At 48.6% G+C, this 13,608-nt stretch overlaps 1 protein-coding gene across 1 annotated transcript; it reads left to right on the top strand.

Moving 5' to 3' along the window:
- The first annotated feature begins 236 nt into the window (after window positions 1-236).
- On the top strand, window positions 237-8,932 carry LOC306915161 (5-hydroxytryptamine receptor 3A-like). Its single transcript, XM_079492412.1, has 9 exons — window positions 237-391; window positions 1,349-1,393; window positions 1,996-2,105; window positions 4,407-4,576; window positions 5,390-5,547; window positions 6,090-6,300; window positions 6,423-6,560; window positions 6,994-7,085; window positions 7,737-8,932. The coding sequence occupies exons 1-9, from the start codon at window positions 287-289 to the stop codon at window positions 7,950-7,952; spliced, it is 1,245 nt and encodes a 414-aa protein (XP_079348538.1). The 5' UTR covers window positions 237-286; the 3' UTR covers window positions 7,953-8,932.
- The last annotated feature ends 4,676 nt before the right edge of the window (window positions 8,933-13,608 follow it).

Raw genomic sequence — 13,608 nt, forward strand, 5'->3', positions numbered from 1 at the left:
ACTCTCAAACGATGACCACAGCTAATGGACATTTCCCCCCCCCCCCCCCCCCCCCCCGTGTGTGTGTGTGTGTGTGTGTGTGTGTGTGTGTGTGTGTGTGTGTGTGTGTGTGTGTGTGTGTGTGTGTGTGTGTGTGTGTGTGTGTGTGTGTGTGTGTGTGTGTGTGTGTGTGTGTGTGTGTGTGTGTGTGTGTGTGTGTGTGTGTGTGTGTGTGTGACCGATAGATATTAGGCGCACTGTAGATCAACCGATCTGTAATTACCGCCAAGTTTTAACCCACCTGAACATGAGGAAGGACAACGAGCTGTACACGGCGACGCGGCCCGTCCTGGACCACACCACGCCCACCGTGGTGGAGCTGGACGTGGCGCTCAACGCCATCCTAGACGTGGTGAGTGAAACGCTCAACGCACGTCGTGTTTTCAAGGTGTTAATTCTGCTCTACTTTCATTGAGGTACTCGAGTCCTCGACTCGTCTCCAGTCCGGTCTCGAGTGCACATTTTCATTTACTCTGTCTCGTCTGCAGTCTCGCACATATATATATATAATTATATTATTATTTTAAATTTAAATTTTAAATTTTTTATCCCATGATTTTGCAACCCATTTTTTCATCCAGTGTCAATTATCGAATGTAATCCTGGGCGTTACACTCCCTCTGCCAACCTGGGAAGAGCAACGGACTGACCTCATGCTTCCTTCTATGCATGAGGAGTCCAAGCTGCCTCTTTTCACCTGAGTTTCCCCTGCCGCACGTAGCGCGTGGAAGGATCACGCTATTCCGGCCAGTTCCTTTCCCCTCCATCAGGCGCCCCGGCTGGCCAGGGGGAGGCAGTTTAGAGACCAGGATTACTGCATGTTTTTTTTAGGGTAGCTACCCTAGGGGACACGGGGAGAACATGCAAACTCCACACAGAAAGGCCGTTTCGCCAACCCCGCCTCGGGTATGGGCACTGATGATGTGGAGGAGAGATGTTTTGACTCGGTCTCGGACCAAAGGACTCGGGACTCTCCCCCCACTGAGTCTCACTCAAGTCACGATCGTCACCACAATGCAATGGAATAATATTGTATTATAGCCCATTAACATTATAAGAGAGCTGTCTAGCGCTTATAGACAGTAGTGATGCGAGATTAATGGGCAAACACATCGGTATCGGACGGTTCTAGTTGATTTTTGATTAATCAGCATCAGTCCGATTATTCAATGGGACCGATTAATTAATCGGTCCGATTGTCTTTACAGATAGACAACCCCAAAGTAACAGCTTGAACAGATCTACAAGCTCACACTATTAAATATAAGGTATCATGTGTCTGTATGTATGTCTATGTTCTCATTCACAGGTTGAGAAAGACCTGAAATTAATTTCATACCTCTGGATTGAAATGGTGAGTTCTGATTAGAACGGTGACAGGTGGAAACCATGGTATGTCCAACATTGTTGCTTTTCAGGAAGAAAGATTTTTTTTCAAAGTGTACAGTATTTGTTAAAGTGTCGTTTGTATGTGGACAGGCCCACCAGTTCATTAAGTATATGCCTGGTTTGCCTGGTGGGTGGTGATGCACCTGAACTGAAGCCGCACCCACAGCTGTTGGGGGAGGGGTTAGGGGAGGGGGTGATATTGTGATGTCACTATATCACTGTTTTTTTAGGGGTACTGGCCCATATAGGCCTATACAATATACCGGTTTTGTCCCCACAAAATGTCCGCAACACAAACATTAAATGCTATTGACAATGAAGGGATAATCTACGTCATCTTGTCCCCACACGTCTCATATTTGCCATCGACAATGAAAGGAGAACAGAGGTCAAATGTCCGCCAAATATGACGTAAATTTGTGGCAACAGGCATTCTGATTGGCCAGTATGAGATGATGCATGATGATGTACGATGATAAGAGCGCCCCTCACTTCACACGGGTGTGATTTTTTTATTTTTTTAAATCACGGCAGTGCATCTTTAAATATAACAAATGTCCCCTGCAGAAATGGAAAGATGAGTTCATATCCTGGGATCCCTCTCAGTTCTGTGGAATTCAGCATTTCTCTGCACCCAGCGATTATCTGTGGAAGCCTGACATCAACATCGACGAGAGGTGGGAACACGCACGCACGCACGCATGCACACACGCACGCACGCACGCACGCACATGTCACGCACGCACACACACTGTCGAGCCTCCAGTGATGTTTTCTATGGAGGTCAGACTATCAGATAGCAGCACGTTACAGTATTGGCACCTGTTGATATAATTATATAAAAAAGAACAACAGGAAAGTACACTAAAACACGCACATCCACTCACTTAAAGCCAGGTGACGGGCCGAGGTATAGTAACAATAGAACATAAAGTAAGTCTGGTCCGCACACTGAGTAAATTAAGCTCCAAAGCTTTAAAACACATGTATTAAGCTTCCTTACACCATAGTGGACATGATGTTGTGGCATGAGGAGTTTGCTTTACAGTTGCCCAAACTGCAAGTGCAAGTTTGAGAGAGGATCGAGTCTGCTATAAACACAACACGAGATGTATAGCTAGATAGCTATAAACACAACACGAGATGTATAGCTAGATAGCTATAAACACAACCAGCTGTTGTTCATACAGAACCCAGCTGTAGAGAGTTCTCAACTTGCCTGTAAATGAAGGCCCTGAGTTCTGTATGAACGACAGCTCGAGGGTGACAAACTGTGCACTCACATGTGTGAGTAGTACCAGGACACTATTAATAGACGATTCCTGGAAAAAATAAATAAAAAAAAGAAGTTTGGAGTTACTAAAATACCCACATTAGAATGAAGACATCTAGTTTTCAAACATTCTAGCAGCAGTTAATGAGAGAGTTAGTTTAGTTTAGTTTAGTTTATTTCGATCAATTCAACAGTGTAACATAAATCATTACCTAAAATATTCACATTATCTTATAGTTGATGGAAAAGGCATCGGCTGAAGCTCAGAGCTTAGTGATGCCTATCCTTTGTACATGTCATATTTTCTTTAACATATTTTAAACTCACATAATGAATAATCCCCCTATATAATTATACAATTTTTTTACATTCACTTCACATTCAGCAGTTAGGCTACTGCGAGAGTGAGTTCTAGACAACACCAACTTGGGATTCCTGGATCGCTGCCCTCCACAATTTCCTATCCAACATCAGGTTCTTAATTGAGCTCTGCAATGTTGTTACTGCCAAGCTGTCGCGCCGCAGTACGTCTACATAGGTGGTACGCTTCTTTCCCCTCCTGGCTCTCATAGAGTCAATGTACTGGCCTCTAGCTCTGGGTGCCTGACGCAGTGCCCTGCCAGCCTCTAGTTCTGGGTGCCTGACGCAGTGCCCTGCCAGCCTCTAGTTCTGGGTGCCTGACACAGTGCCCTGCCAGCCTCTAGTTCTGGGTGCCTGACGCAGTGCCCTGCCAGCCTCTAGCTCTGGGTGCCTGACGCAGTGCCCTGCCAGCCTCTAGTTCTGGGTGCCTGACGCAGTGCCCTGCCAGCCTCTAGTTCTGGGTGCCTGACGCAGTGCCAGCCTCTAGCTCTGGGTGCCTGACGCAGTGCCCTGCCAGCCTCTAGCTCTGGGTGCCTGACACAGTGCCCTGCCAGCCTCTAGTTCTGGGTGCCTGACGCAGTGCCAGCCTCTAGCTCTGGGTGCCTGACGCAGTGCCCTGCCAGCCTCTAGTTCTGGGTGCCTGACGCAGTGCCCTGCCAGCCTCTAGTTCTGGGTGCCTGACACAGTGCCGTGCCAGCCTCTAGCTCTGGGTGCCTGACACAGTGCCCTGCCAGCCTCTAGTTCCGGGTGCCTGACGCAGTGCCCTGCCAGCCTCTAGTTCCGGGTGCCTGACGCAGTGCCCTGCCAGCCTCTAGTTCTGGGTGCCTGACGCAGTGCCCTGCCAGCCTCTAGTTCTGGGTGCCTGACGCAGTGCCCTGCCAGCCTCTAGTTCTGGGTGCCTGACGCAGTGCCCTGCCAGCCTCTAGTTCTGGGTGCCTGACGCAGTGCCCTGCCAGCCTCATCCTTCTCTCTGACCTTGTCCGTGACCCGTGGTACTGTAGGTCCCCATAGAGAATTATACAACCCAAGGCCAATGTATATGTACAGGATTTTCATAAGCTGATTCATGGTGTTTTGGTGTGGATTTCTCACATTGTGAGAGAAGCTGTCATGCACTAGGGGATGCAAGACAAAACAATTAAGGGAGTCCACACAAGAGGATAAACGTTTTTAAATGATATTTATTATATTAAAGTAAATAAAGACTTGCAAAATAAGGAGGTGTGGGATGTGATGATATCAGTTATCAGTAATGACTGCAGTGTATGGATGTGTGGAGAGTGCTGTGTCGGGCAGGGGGGCAGGGCCGTCACAAGCTGATTTTGTGCGTGCGCGCATCTTGCAGGTTGGAGAAGGACGTGTCTGCTCTCAACCCTTACGTCCACATCAGACATGACGGGACGGTCTACGTACAGAACGACGAGGTGGTCGTCAGCAGCTGTAGGATCAACGTCTACAAGTTCCCCTTCGACACGCAGTCCTGCAACCTGACGTTCGCCTCTGGGATATACTCCAGTGAGTCAGTCTACTGTTTGTGGTTAACACATTCCCAATGCATTTTTCCCGTCGACATTTCAAAACGTATTTATTTAAAGACCTTATAAGCGTCGTACAAAGCCAACAAACATTTTGGACCAAACAAACAAAGAAGAAAAAACAACAACAAAGTGTTGTAACCTGCCGTTTTCTTCTTCTTTCTAATTATTTGTTCAGCCCGAAAAACTGTTTGTTGTCATGATTTGTCACGACAAGAGCTGGCTTTGTCCGCGGCGTAAACGTCTTTAAATAAATACTTTCTGAAAAGTCTATGAGGAAAATGAACGGGGATTTATTTTGCGGGTCTCTCGAGGGGGCGGGGCTGCGACGCTCTATAGCGGTTAATGATAGCTTGCCGTCGTAATGCCACATGCATTAGCATTGGGTTGCTAGGCAATGAAGTAAACAGAAAATGTACCGCAAGCAAGATTTCTGCACGCATCCACTCGTTGTACACATCTAAAAGTGCCTTTTACCTTTATCTCAGATTCCTTTCCCATTTCCCAGCTTTATTCAACAGCCCACAGCCAAAGAACTGACAATGGTGGTAAAATGTCGGCTCCGTTTTCCCGTTTCCCGGGGGATCCTTTTAAAAGGGTTTCACTGAAAATGCTGGTAGTTAACGGGTGAATGTATGCATGAATGCTGTGTGCATGTTTGTGCGCACGTGCATATACGTACGAGCATGAGGTTGGTAAAATCATGTCATTTTGTGTTCATTCTAATGTGACTCATAATATGACTGCTTGGAGTCTGGGTTACCTCTGTGTTGTCCTCCTGTTCCTTCCACAGCTAAGGAACTGGAGCTCAACGCAGCGTTTAACACAAGTTTCACCAGGTTCTTAACCACGAGGGTGATGTGGGGCGAGCACGAGTGGGAGTTCGACAACATTGCATACGTCAAACTCAACGAGACAGAGTACAAACTCCAGCACAGGATTGTTTACACTGTAGGTATTACTGTTGTTCACAAACGCTATAGGATGTTTTCAACTTTTTAAAATGTTTTCCACATTTTAATGCAAACTGCTACAGTTGCATTTCTGAGTCTAGACTGACCTGAGTGTTGTTTTTGGCAGCAAATGTTACTTTTAGTCATAGTCTCTTGAATGGTTTTCATTTAGTTTTAGTCACATTTTAGTGTTTAGTGTTTTAGTGTTAGTATAGTTTTAGTCGACTAAATATCATACGATTTTATGACTAAAATGTATTTTGGTGGGCCTTGATGCCGTCGTAATTGAAGCATGCATGCAACTAATTGTAAAATGACTTATACTGGATCTCTTGTCCATTAGTCCCTTCCTAACATTTTAGTCTAGTTTTTATTTGTTGACGAAATTGTCAGTATATTTAGTCTTGGTTTTAGTCATCATAGCTCAGTTTTCATTTAGTTTCCATTTAGTTTTCGTCAGTGGAAAAAGGTAGTCGACGAACATTTTTCGTCTTGGTTTTAGTCGACGAAAACAACACTGTTCCTGATCTCCTCCTATAGATCACCATGAAGAGGAAGGCCGTCCTCTACATTGTCAACTTCCTGTTGCCCGTCCTCTTCTTCCTGTGTCTAGACATGGCGTCTTTCCTGATCCCGGACAGAAGCGAAGAGAAGCTGAGCTTCAAGATCACCCTGATGCTCACCGTCACCGTTCTACAGCTCATTCTCAACGACATCCTGCCCACCACGTCCAACAGAATGCCCATCATAGGTAACACTCGTTGGATTAGGGGCTGGCCCCCGAAGCTATTCGTTAGGGATTGGAGATGAATTTTGTGTTTTTTAACGAAGTTCAAACCTTCGTTTGACAACTTGTTCTCTGGCTCACATCAGCGATGTACTGCATGGGGAGTTTTGCTCTGATGCTGCTGAGTCTGTTGGAGACGGTCGTGGTGACGTATCTGCTGGACAAAGACTCCCAGAAGACGGAGACAGACAAAGACCACAACGAGAAGGAGGACGAGACCAAAGGTGAGACATTACAACACAGAGCAGTGTTGATTTTGGCAGCAGCCTTTTGATTTAGTTTTAGCCTAGTTTTTTGAACAAGTTAATGTTAATGTTGGTCTGAGGGAAGTCTGGAGCTCTCTGCTGGAACTGTTGCCCCCGCGACCCGACTACGGATAAGTTAATGTTGGTCTGAGGGAAGGGAAGTCTGGAGCTCTCTGCTGGAACTGTTGCCCCCGCGACCCGACTACGGATAAGTTAATGTTAATGTTGGTCTGAGGGAAGGGAAGTCTGGAGCTCTCTGCTGGAACTGTTGCCCCCGCGACCCGACTACGGATAAGTTAATGTTAATGTTGGTCTGAGGGAAGGGAAGTCTGGAGCTCTCTGCTGGAACTGTTGCCCCCGCGACCCGACTACGGATAAGCGGTTGAATGTGTGTTTGTGCGTGTCATTTCAGAGAAGAGATGCCAGTGGTGTCCTCCATGCTTTTACAATGTCCCTGATGGTGATAAAGACACAACACATCAGCCTCAGAGTGCAGCTGAAGAGGTTAGCATGATGTCACCATTATGTACACAGTAGGCCTAAATGCCACCATGTGTGTAGTGCATATCACTGAGTGAAAACGGGCAATTATGGGCACTAGATTTGCCCGTAAACCTCAAATTTAGCAGCATATACAGTAATATACAGTAATATACGGTAATATACAGAGGTGATGGTACATTACGGGAGTTTAAAGTTTGTTGGTAAGTTTATCTGGAGTTTCCTGTTATACACAACCATATTCCATGCTTTTTGCACAGTGTATGCATGTAGAAAAGTGGTGAGAAGTGAGGGGCGTTCTTATCATACGACATCATCACATCTCCCACCCAATCACGCCTGCCCATCGCAAATGGCAACCTCACTTTTGTCTTCAATGTTTGTGTTTACACAAACACTCAAAGCTGCAGGGCATAGGAGGGGCTAGCGCCCGTCAAAAACTACACCTTTAGACTTTGATTTGGTTTGATTAGATGTCAGGAACATCAGGTTTATCAAAGAAACATCAAGGATACAAACACAAGAAAGTCTTTCGACTTATTTCCATTGACAAATAATTTGTCTTGTCTTAGGCCCAAAAATCTAATGTCAAATATCCCACTCTTAGACAAGTTACCATCCATTAATAAACGCTAATATAAATGTGTGTTTCAGGACAGCGATCTCAAAAGGGAATCTCATGGATTCCAGGTGATCCTGGACGAGTTGATCCTGCGTTCGTTCCTTAAGAGCAAGGAAGATGGAGGCAGGCATGCAGGTTACTGGACCAGAATGGCCACGAGAATCAACCAAGCGTTCTCCATTCTCTATGTGACGACAGTCATCGTGTTTCTGATCGTCATCTTTAATGAATGGAGTCCTGAATACTAAAACGAGACACGATGCTGCAGATATTGTTGACTTGCTTCTCTTTATGTTGCGTTCACAACACGAGGCAGATGCAAAGACGCAAAGATCACAGCATACTGTTGTCGCTTTGGAAAATCTGTTGCTCATCGTTGACGTCATCTAGCGTGCTTCCGTAGTGAGTGAAAAACGACAACAATCCAGCATGTAGCTTTGCATCTGGAAGTTGAACCCAGCTCAGCTTCAATGTGTAGCTTTTGCAGCAGCGTCGGATGCATCTTTGTATCGTCACGTCACTGGCTTCCATTGACAATGAATGGTAGACTGTATCTTTGCATCGTCATGTCTCTGGCTTCCATTGACAATGAATGGTAGACTGTATCTGCATCGTCATGTCTCTGGCTTCCATTGACAATGAATGGTAGACTGTATCTGCATCGTCATGTCTCTGGCTTCCATTGACAATGAATGGTAGACTGTATCTTTGCATCGTCATGTCGCTGGCTTCCATTGACAATGAATGGTAGACTGTATCTTTGCATCTGCCCGTGTGAACGCACCATTAGAATGCTGAACACCTTTAACTGTATAAAAAAAGGTTGAACACAGACATGTATCCTGATTATACTCTTCTTATAGTATGCAACAGCTTTCCATATTATGTTTACTGTCGGCAGTAGGATGGCCAAACGGCTCAGAGGTAGAGTGACCAGATGGAAACCGCAAGGTTGCCAGTTTGAACCCTGTGGGTTCCCCCAGAGTTAGTGTCGAAGTGTCCATCAGCAAGACACTGAACCCCTAGGTTGGCGCCTTGCATGGTTTCCTCCGGCATCCGGTGTGTGAATGTGAATGTAATGCACAATTTCTGTAAAGCGTGTTGGAAAAAAGGCGCTATATATAAATGCACCATTTACTGTCCCGGAACGCTGTCAATGTAAATGCACATAAATGGTCTATGTACTTCTATTACACAAAGAAGGCAGATGTATTTAAGAAATGTGAAAATGTACGAGTCAAATAACAAGAAGCTTGTTGACACAAACACCATTTTTGAACCGCTGTCATGTGTGATTGTTTATCCTCTCCCATTCCCTACCCAGTGCCTGTGCTTCTCCCAGGGTCCACTAGAGGTCCCCAGTGTTTTCCACACACACATGTGTTTCACAGTGGCCCCTGCCAGGGCTTGAGGGGCGGCTGTCTCATTTGAAATGGGTAAGTCTTCATCAGTGCCCATACCCAAGGCGGGGTTGGCGAAAGGGCCTTTCTGTGTGGAGTTTGCATGTTCTCCCCGTGTCCCCTAGGGTAGGTACCCTCACAAAAAACATGCAGTAATCCTCGTAATCTTGGTCTCTAAACTGCCTCCCCCTGGCCAGCCGGGGCGCCTGATGGAGGGGAAAGGAAGTAAGGAACTGATTGGAATAACGTGTTCCTTCCACGCGCTACGTCCAACCAGGGAAACTCCCCCCTGTCACGTGTAAAGGAGCAACTTGGACACTCAGGCATGAAGGAAGCATGAGTTCAAGTCCTTTGCTCTCCCCATGTCCCCCATATATGGGGACTAGGTTGGCGGAGGGTGTGTAGAGCCCAGGATCACATTAGATACTTGACACAGGGGTGAAAAATGGGTTACAAAATCGTGGGATAAAAATGATATAGAAAAAAAGAAATGGGTAAGTCTGCCAGGGCCTGAGGGGCTGTTCCAGAGAGAGAGAGAGAGAGAGAGAGAGAGAGAGAGAGAGAGAGAGAGAGAGAGAGAGAGAGAGAGAGAGAGAGAGAGAGAGAGAGAGAGAGAGAGAGAGAGAGAGAGCGCGTGCGTGCGTGCGTGTGTGTGTGTGCACACAACAGGATGTTTAAAGATCACCAAACGTGGCCACCATGCAGGGACATTCCTGCCCGGGCAAACAGGAAGACATTCTGTCTGCCAGCAGCCTGCCTCCCTCGCCTGTAGGAATTCCCTGTAGGGAATCGTTTCTGTCCGAAAACTGCTGCTCACGCTAAAACGAATAATCTGGGAGATTTGTAATTAGTTTATGATTGTATGTATTTGTTTGTTTGTTTGTCGAGGCTGATCAGAATCGGTGATCTGCCCCAGTCTGTCCTGTAATGTGAGGCGCTCTAGACCTGAGGACGACCAGGCTGTCCTGTAATGTGAGGAGCTCTAGACCTGAGGACGACCAGTCTGTCCTGTAATGTGAGGCGCTCTAGACCTGAGGACGACCAGTCTGTCCTGTAATGTGAGGCGCTCTAGACCTGAGGACGACCAGTCTGTCCTGTAATGTGAGGAGCTCTAGACCTGAGGACTGTCCTGTAATGTGAGGAGCTCTAGACCTGAGGACGACCAGTCTGTCCTGTAATGTGAGGCGCTCTAGACCTGAGGACGTGCCCCAGTCTGTCCTGTAATGTGAGGAGCTCTAGACCTGAGGACGATCCAGTCTGTCCTGTAATGTGAGGAGCTCTAGACCTGAGGACGATCCAGTCTGTCCTGTAATGTGAGGAGCTCTAGACCTGAGGACGATCCAGTCTGTCCTGTAATGTGAGGAGCTCTAGACCTGAGGACGATCCAGTCTGTCCTGTAATGTGAGGAGCTCTAGACCTGAGGATGATCCAGTCTGTCCTGTAATGTGAGGAGCTCTAGACCTGAGGACGATCCAGTCTGTCCTGTAATGTGAGGAGCTCTAGACCTGAGGACTGTCCTGTAATGTGAGGAGCTCTAGACCTGAGGACGATCCAGTCTGTCCTGTAATGTGAGGAGCTCTAGACCTGAGGACGATCCAGTCTGTCCTGTAATGTGAGGAGCTCTAGACCTGAGGACGATCCAGTCTGTCCTGTAATGTGAGGAGCTCTAGACCTGAGGACGATCCAGTCTGTCCTGTAATGTGAGGCGCTCTAGACCTGAGGACGACCAGTCTGTCCTGTAATGTGAGGAGCTCTAGACCTGAGGACGACCAGTCTGTCCTGTAATGTGAGGAGCTCTAGACCTGAGGACCCAGTCTGTCCTGTAATATGAGGCGCTCTAGACCTGAGGACGACCAGTCTGTCCTGTAATGTGAGGAGCTCTAGACCTGAGGACGATCCCAGTCTGTCCTGTAATGTGAGGAGCTCTAGACCTGAGGACGACCAGTCTGTCCTGTAATGTGAGGCGCTCTAGACCTGCCCCAGGCTGTCCTGTAATGTGAGGCGTTCTAGACCTGCCCCAGTCTGTCCTGTAATGTGAGGAGCTCTAGACCTGAGGACCCAGTCTGTCCTGTAATGTGAGGAGCTCTAGACCTGAGGACGACCAGTCTGTCCTGTAATGTGAGGAGCTCTAGACCTGAGGACGACCAGTCTGTCCTGTAATGTGAGGCGCTCTAGACCTGAGGACGATCCAGTCTGTCCTGTAATGTGAGGAGCTCTAGACCTGAGGACGACCAGTCTGTCCTGTAATGTGAGGAGCTCTAGACCTGAGGACCCAGTCTGTCCTGTAATGTGAGGAGCTCTAGACCTGAGGACGACCAGTCTGTCCTGTAATGTGAGGCGCTCTAGACCTGAGGACCCAGTCTGTCCTGTAATGTGAGGAGCTCTAGACCTGAGGACCCAGTCTGTCCTGTAATGTGAGGCGCTCTAGACCTGAGGACGACCAGTCTGTCCTGTAATGTGAGGCGCTCTAGACCTGAGGACGACCAGTCTGTCCTGTAATGTGAGGAGCTCTAGACCTGAGGACCCAGTCTGTCCTGTAATGTGAGGCGCTCTAGACCTGAGGACGACCAGTCTGTCCTGTAATGTGAGGCGCTCTAGACCTGAGGACGACCAGTCTGTCCTGTAATGTGAGGCGCTCTAGACCTGAGGACGACCAGTCTGTCCTGTAATGTGAGGCGCTCTAGACCTGAGGACGACCAGTCTGTCCTGTAATGTGAGGAGCTCTAGACCTGCCCCAGGCTGTCCTGTAATGTGAGGAGCTCTAGACCTGAGGACGACCAGTCTGTCCTGTAATGTGAGGCGCTCTAGACCTGAGGACCCAGTCTGTCCTGTAATGTGAGGAGCTCTAGACCTGAGGACCCAGTCTGTCCTGTAATGTGAGGAGCTCTAGACCTGAGGACCCAGTCTGTCCTGTAATGTGAGGAGCTCTAGACCTGAGGACCCAGTCTGTCCTGTAATGTGAGGAGCTCTAGACCTGTGATCTGCCCCAGTCTGTCCTGTAATGTGAGGAGCTCTAGACCTGTGATCTGCCCCAGTCTGTCCTGTAATGTGAGGAGCTCTAGACCTGAGGACGATTCTACAAATGTCTGTTTGACAGTTTTTTTAAAACCCTATGTTTCTGTCGGTGGTTCTCAAACATTGTCACGTCAAGGACCCCCTAATATATCTGTAATTGGCCGCCGCCCCCCATCTGAAAATATGTAGTTCCAGGGACCCCCCCCCCCAGAAGCAAAGATTTGAGTTAAAAGCGTTCGCTCTGAAAGAATATATATTCAAAGATTTGCGCCACATTTTCAAAAATAGCAGATCTACAAGCTCATAGCGCGGCACTCGGTGCCGCGCTATGAGCTTGTAGATCTGCTATTTTTTCCACATAATGCTTAAAACACCAAAAGGGGTTCCCGCCCAGAATGGGTTAAAGATCTGATCATGACATTTGAGATCTGCTCACATTATTGCTGTGCTTTCATTGGCCCGGGGGCCACATGCGGCCCCCACCATCACTAATGTGGCCCTCAGGTTAATATCAACTGGCGGCCCGGGGGCCACATGCGGCCCCCACCATCACTAATGTGGCCCTCAGGTTAATATCAACTGGCGGCCCGGGGGCCACATGAGGCCCCCACCATCACTAATGTGGCCCTCAGGTTAATATCAACTGGCGGCCCGGGGGCCACATGCGGCCCCCACCATCACTAATGTGGCCCTCAGGTTAATATCAACTGGCGGCCCGGGGGCCACATGAGGCCCCCACCATCACTAATGTGGCCCTCAGGTTAATATCAACTGGCGGCCCGGGGGCCACATGAGGCCCCCACCATCACTAATGTGGCCCTCAGGTTAATATCAACTGGCGGCCCGGGGGCCACATGCGGCCCCCACCATCACTAATGTGGCCCTCAGGTTAATATCAACTGGCGGCCCGGGGGCCACATGAGGCCCCCACCATCACTAATGTGGCCCTCAGGTTAATATCAACTGGCGGCCCGGGGGCCACATGAGGCCCCCACCATCACTAATGTGGCCCTCAGGTTAATATCAACTGGCGGCCCGGGGGCCACATGAGGCCCCCACCATCACTAATGTGGCCCTCAGGTTAATATCAACTGGCGGCCCGGGGGCCACATGAGGCCCCCACCATCACTAATGTGGCCCTCAGGTTAATATCAACTGGCGGCCCGGGGGCCACATGAGGCCCCCACCATCACTAATGTGGCCCTCAGGTTAATATCAACTGGCGGCCCGGGGGCCACATGAGGCCCCCACCATCACTAATGTGGCCCTCAGGTTAATATCAACTGGCGGCCCCGGGGGCCACATGAGGCCCCCACCATCACTAATGTGGCCCTCAGGTTAATATCAACTGGCGGCCCCGGGGCCACATGAGGCCCCCACCATCACTAATGTGGCCCTCAGGTTAATATCAACTGGCGGCCCCGGGGCCACATGAGGCCCCCACCATCACTAATGTGGCCCTCAGGTTAATATCAACTGGCGGCCCCGG

This window comes from Electrona antarctica (assembly GCF_951216825.1).
Source record: "Electrona antarctica genome assembly, chromosome: 22".
Taxonomy (NCBI): domain Eukaryota; kingdom Metazoa; phylum Chordata; class Actinopteri; order Myctophiformes; family Myctophidae; genus Electrona; species Electrona antarctica.

Excerpts from the sequence above, each read along its gene's own strand:
- LOC306915161 (XM_079492412.1), top strand. The coding sequence starts at position 287 with ATGAGGAAGGACAACGAGCTGTACACGGCGACGCGGCCCGTCCTGGAC. Across the intron at positions 1,394-1,995 it reads CATACCTCTGGATTGAAATG|AAATGGAAAGATGAGTTCAT; the intron begins GTGAGTTCTGAT and ends TGTCCCCTGCAG. Across the intron at positions 6,301-6,422 it reads CAACAGAATGCCCATCATAG|CGATGTACTGCATGGGGAGT; the intron begins GTAACACTCGTT and ends GGCTCACATCAG.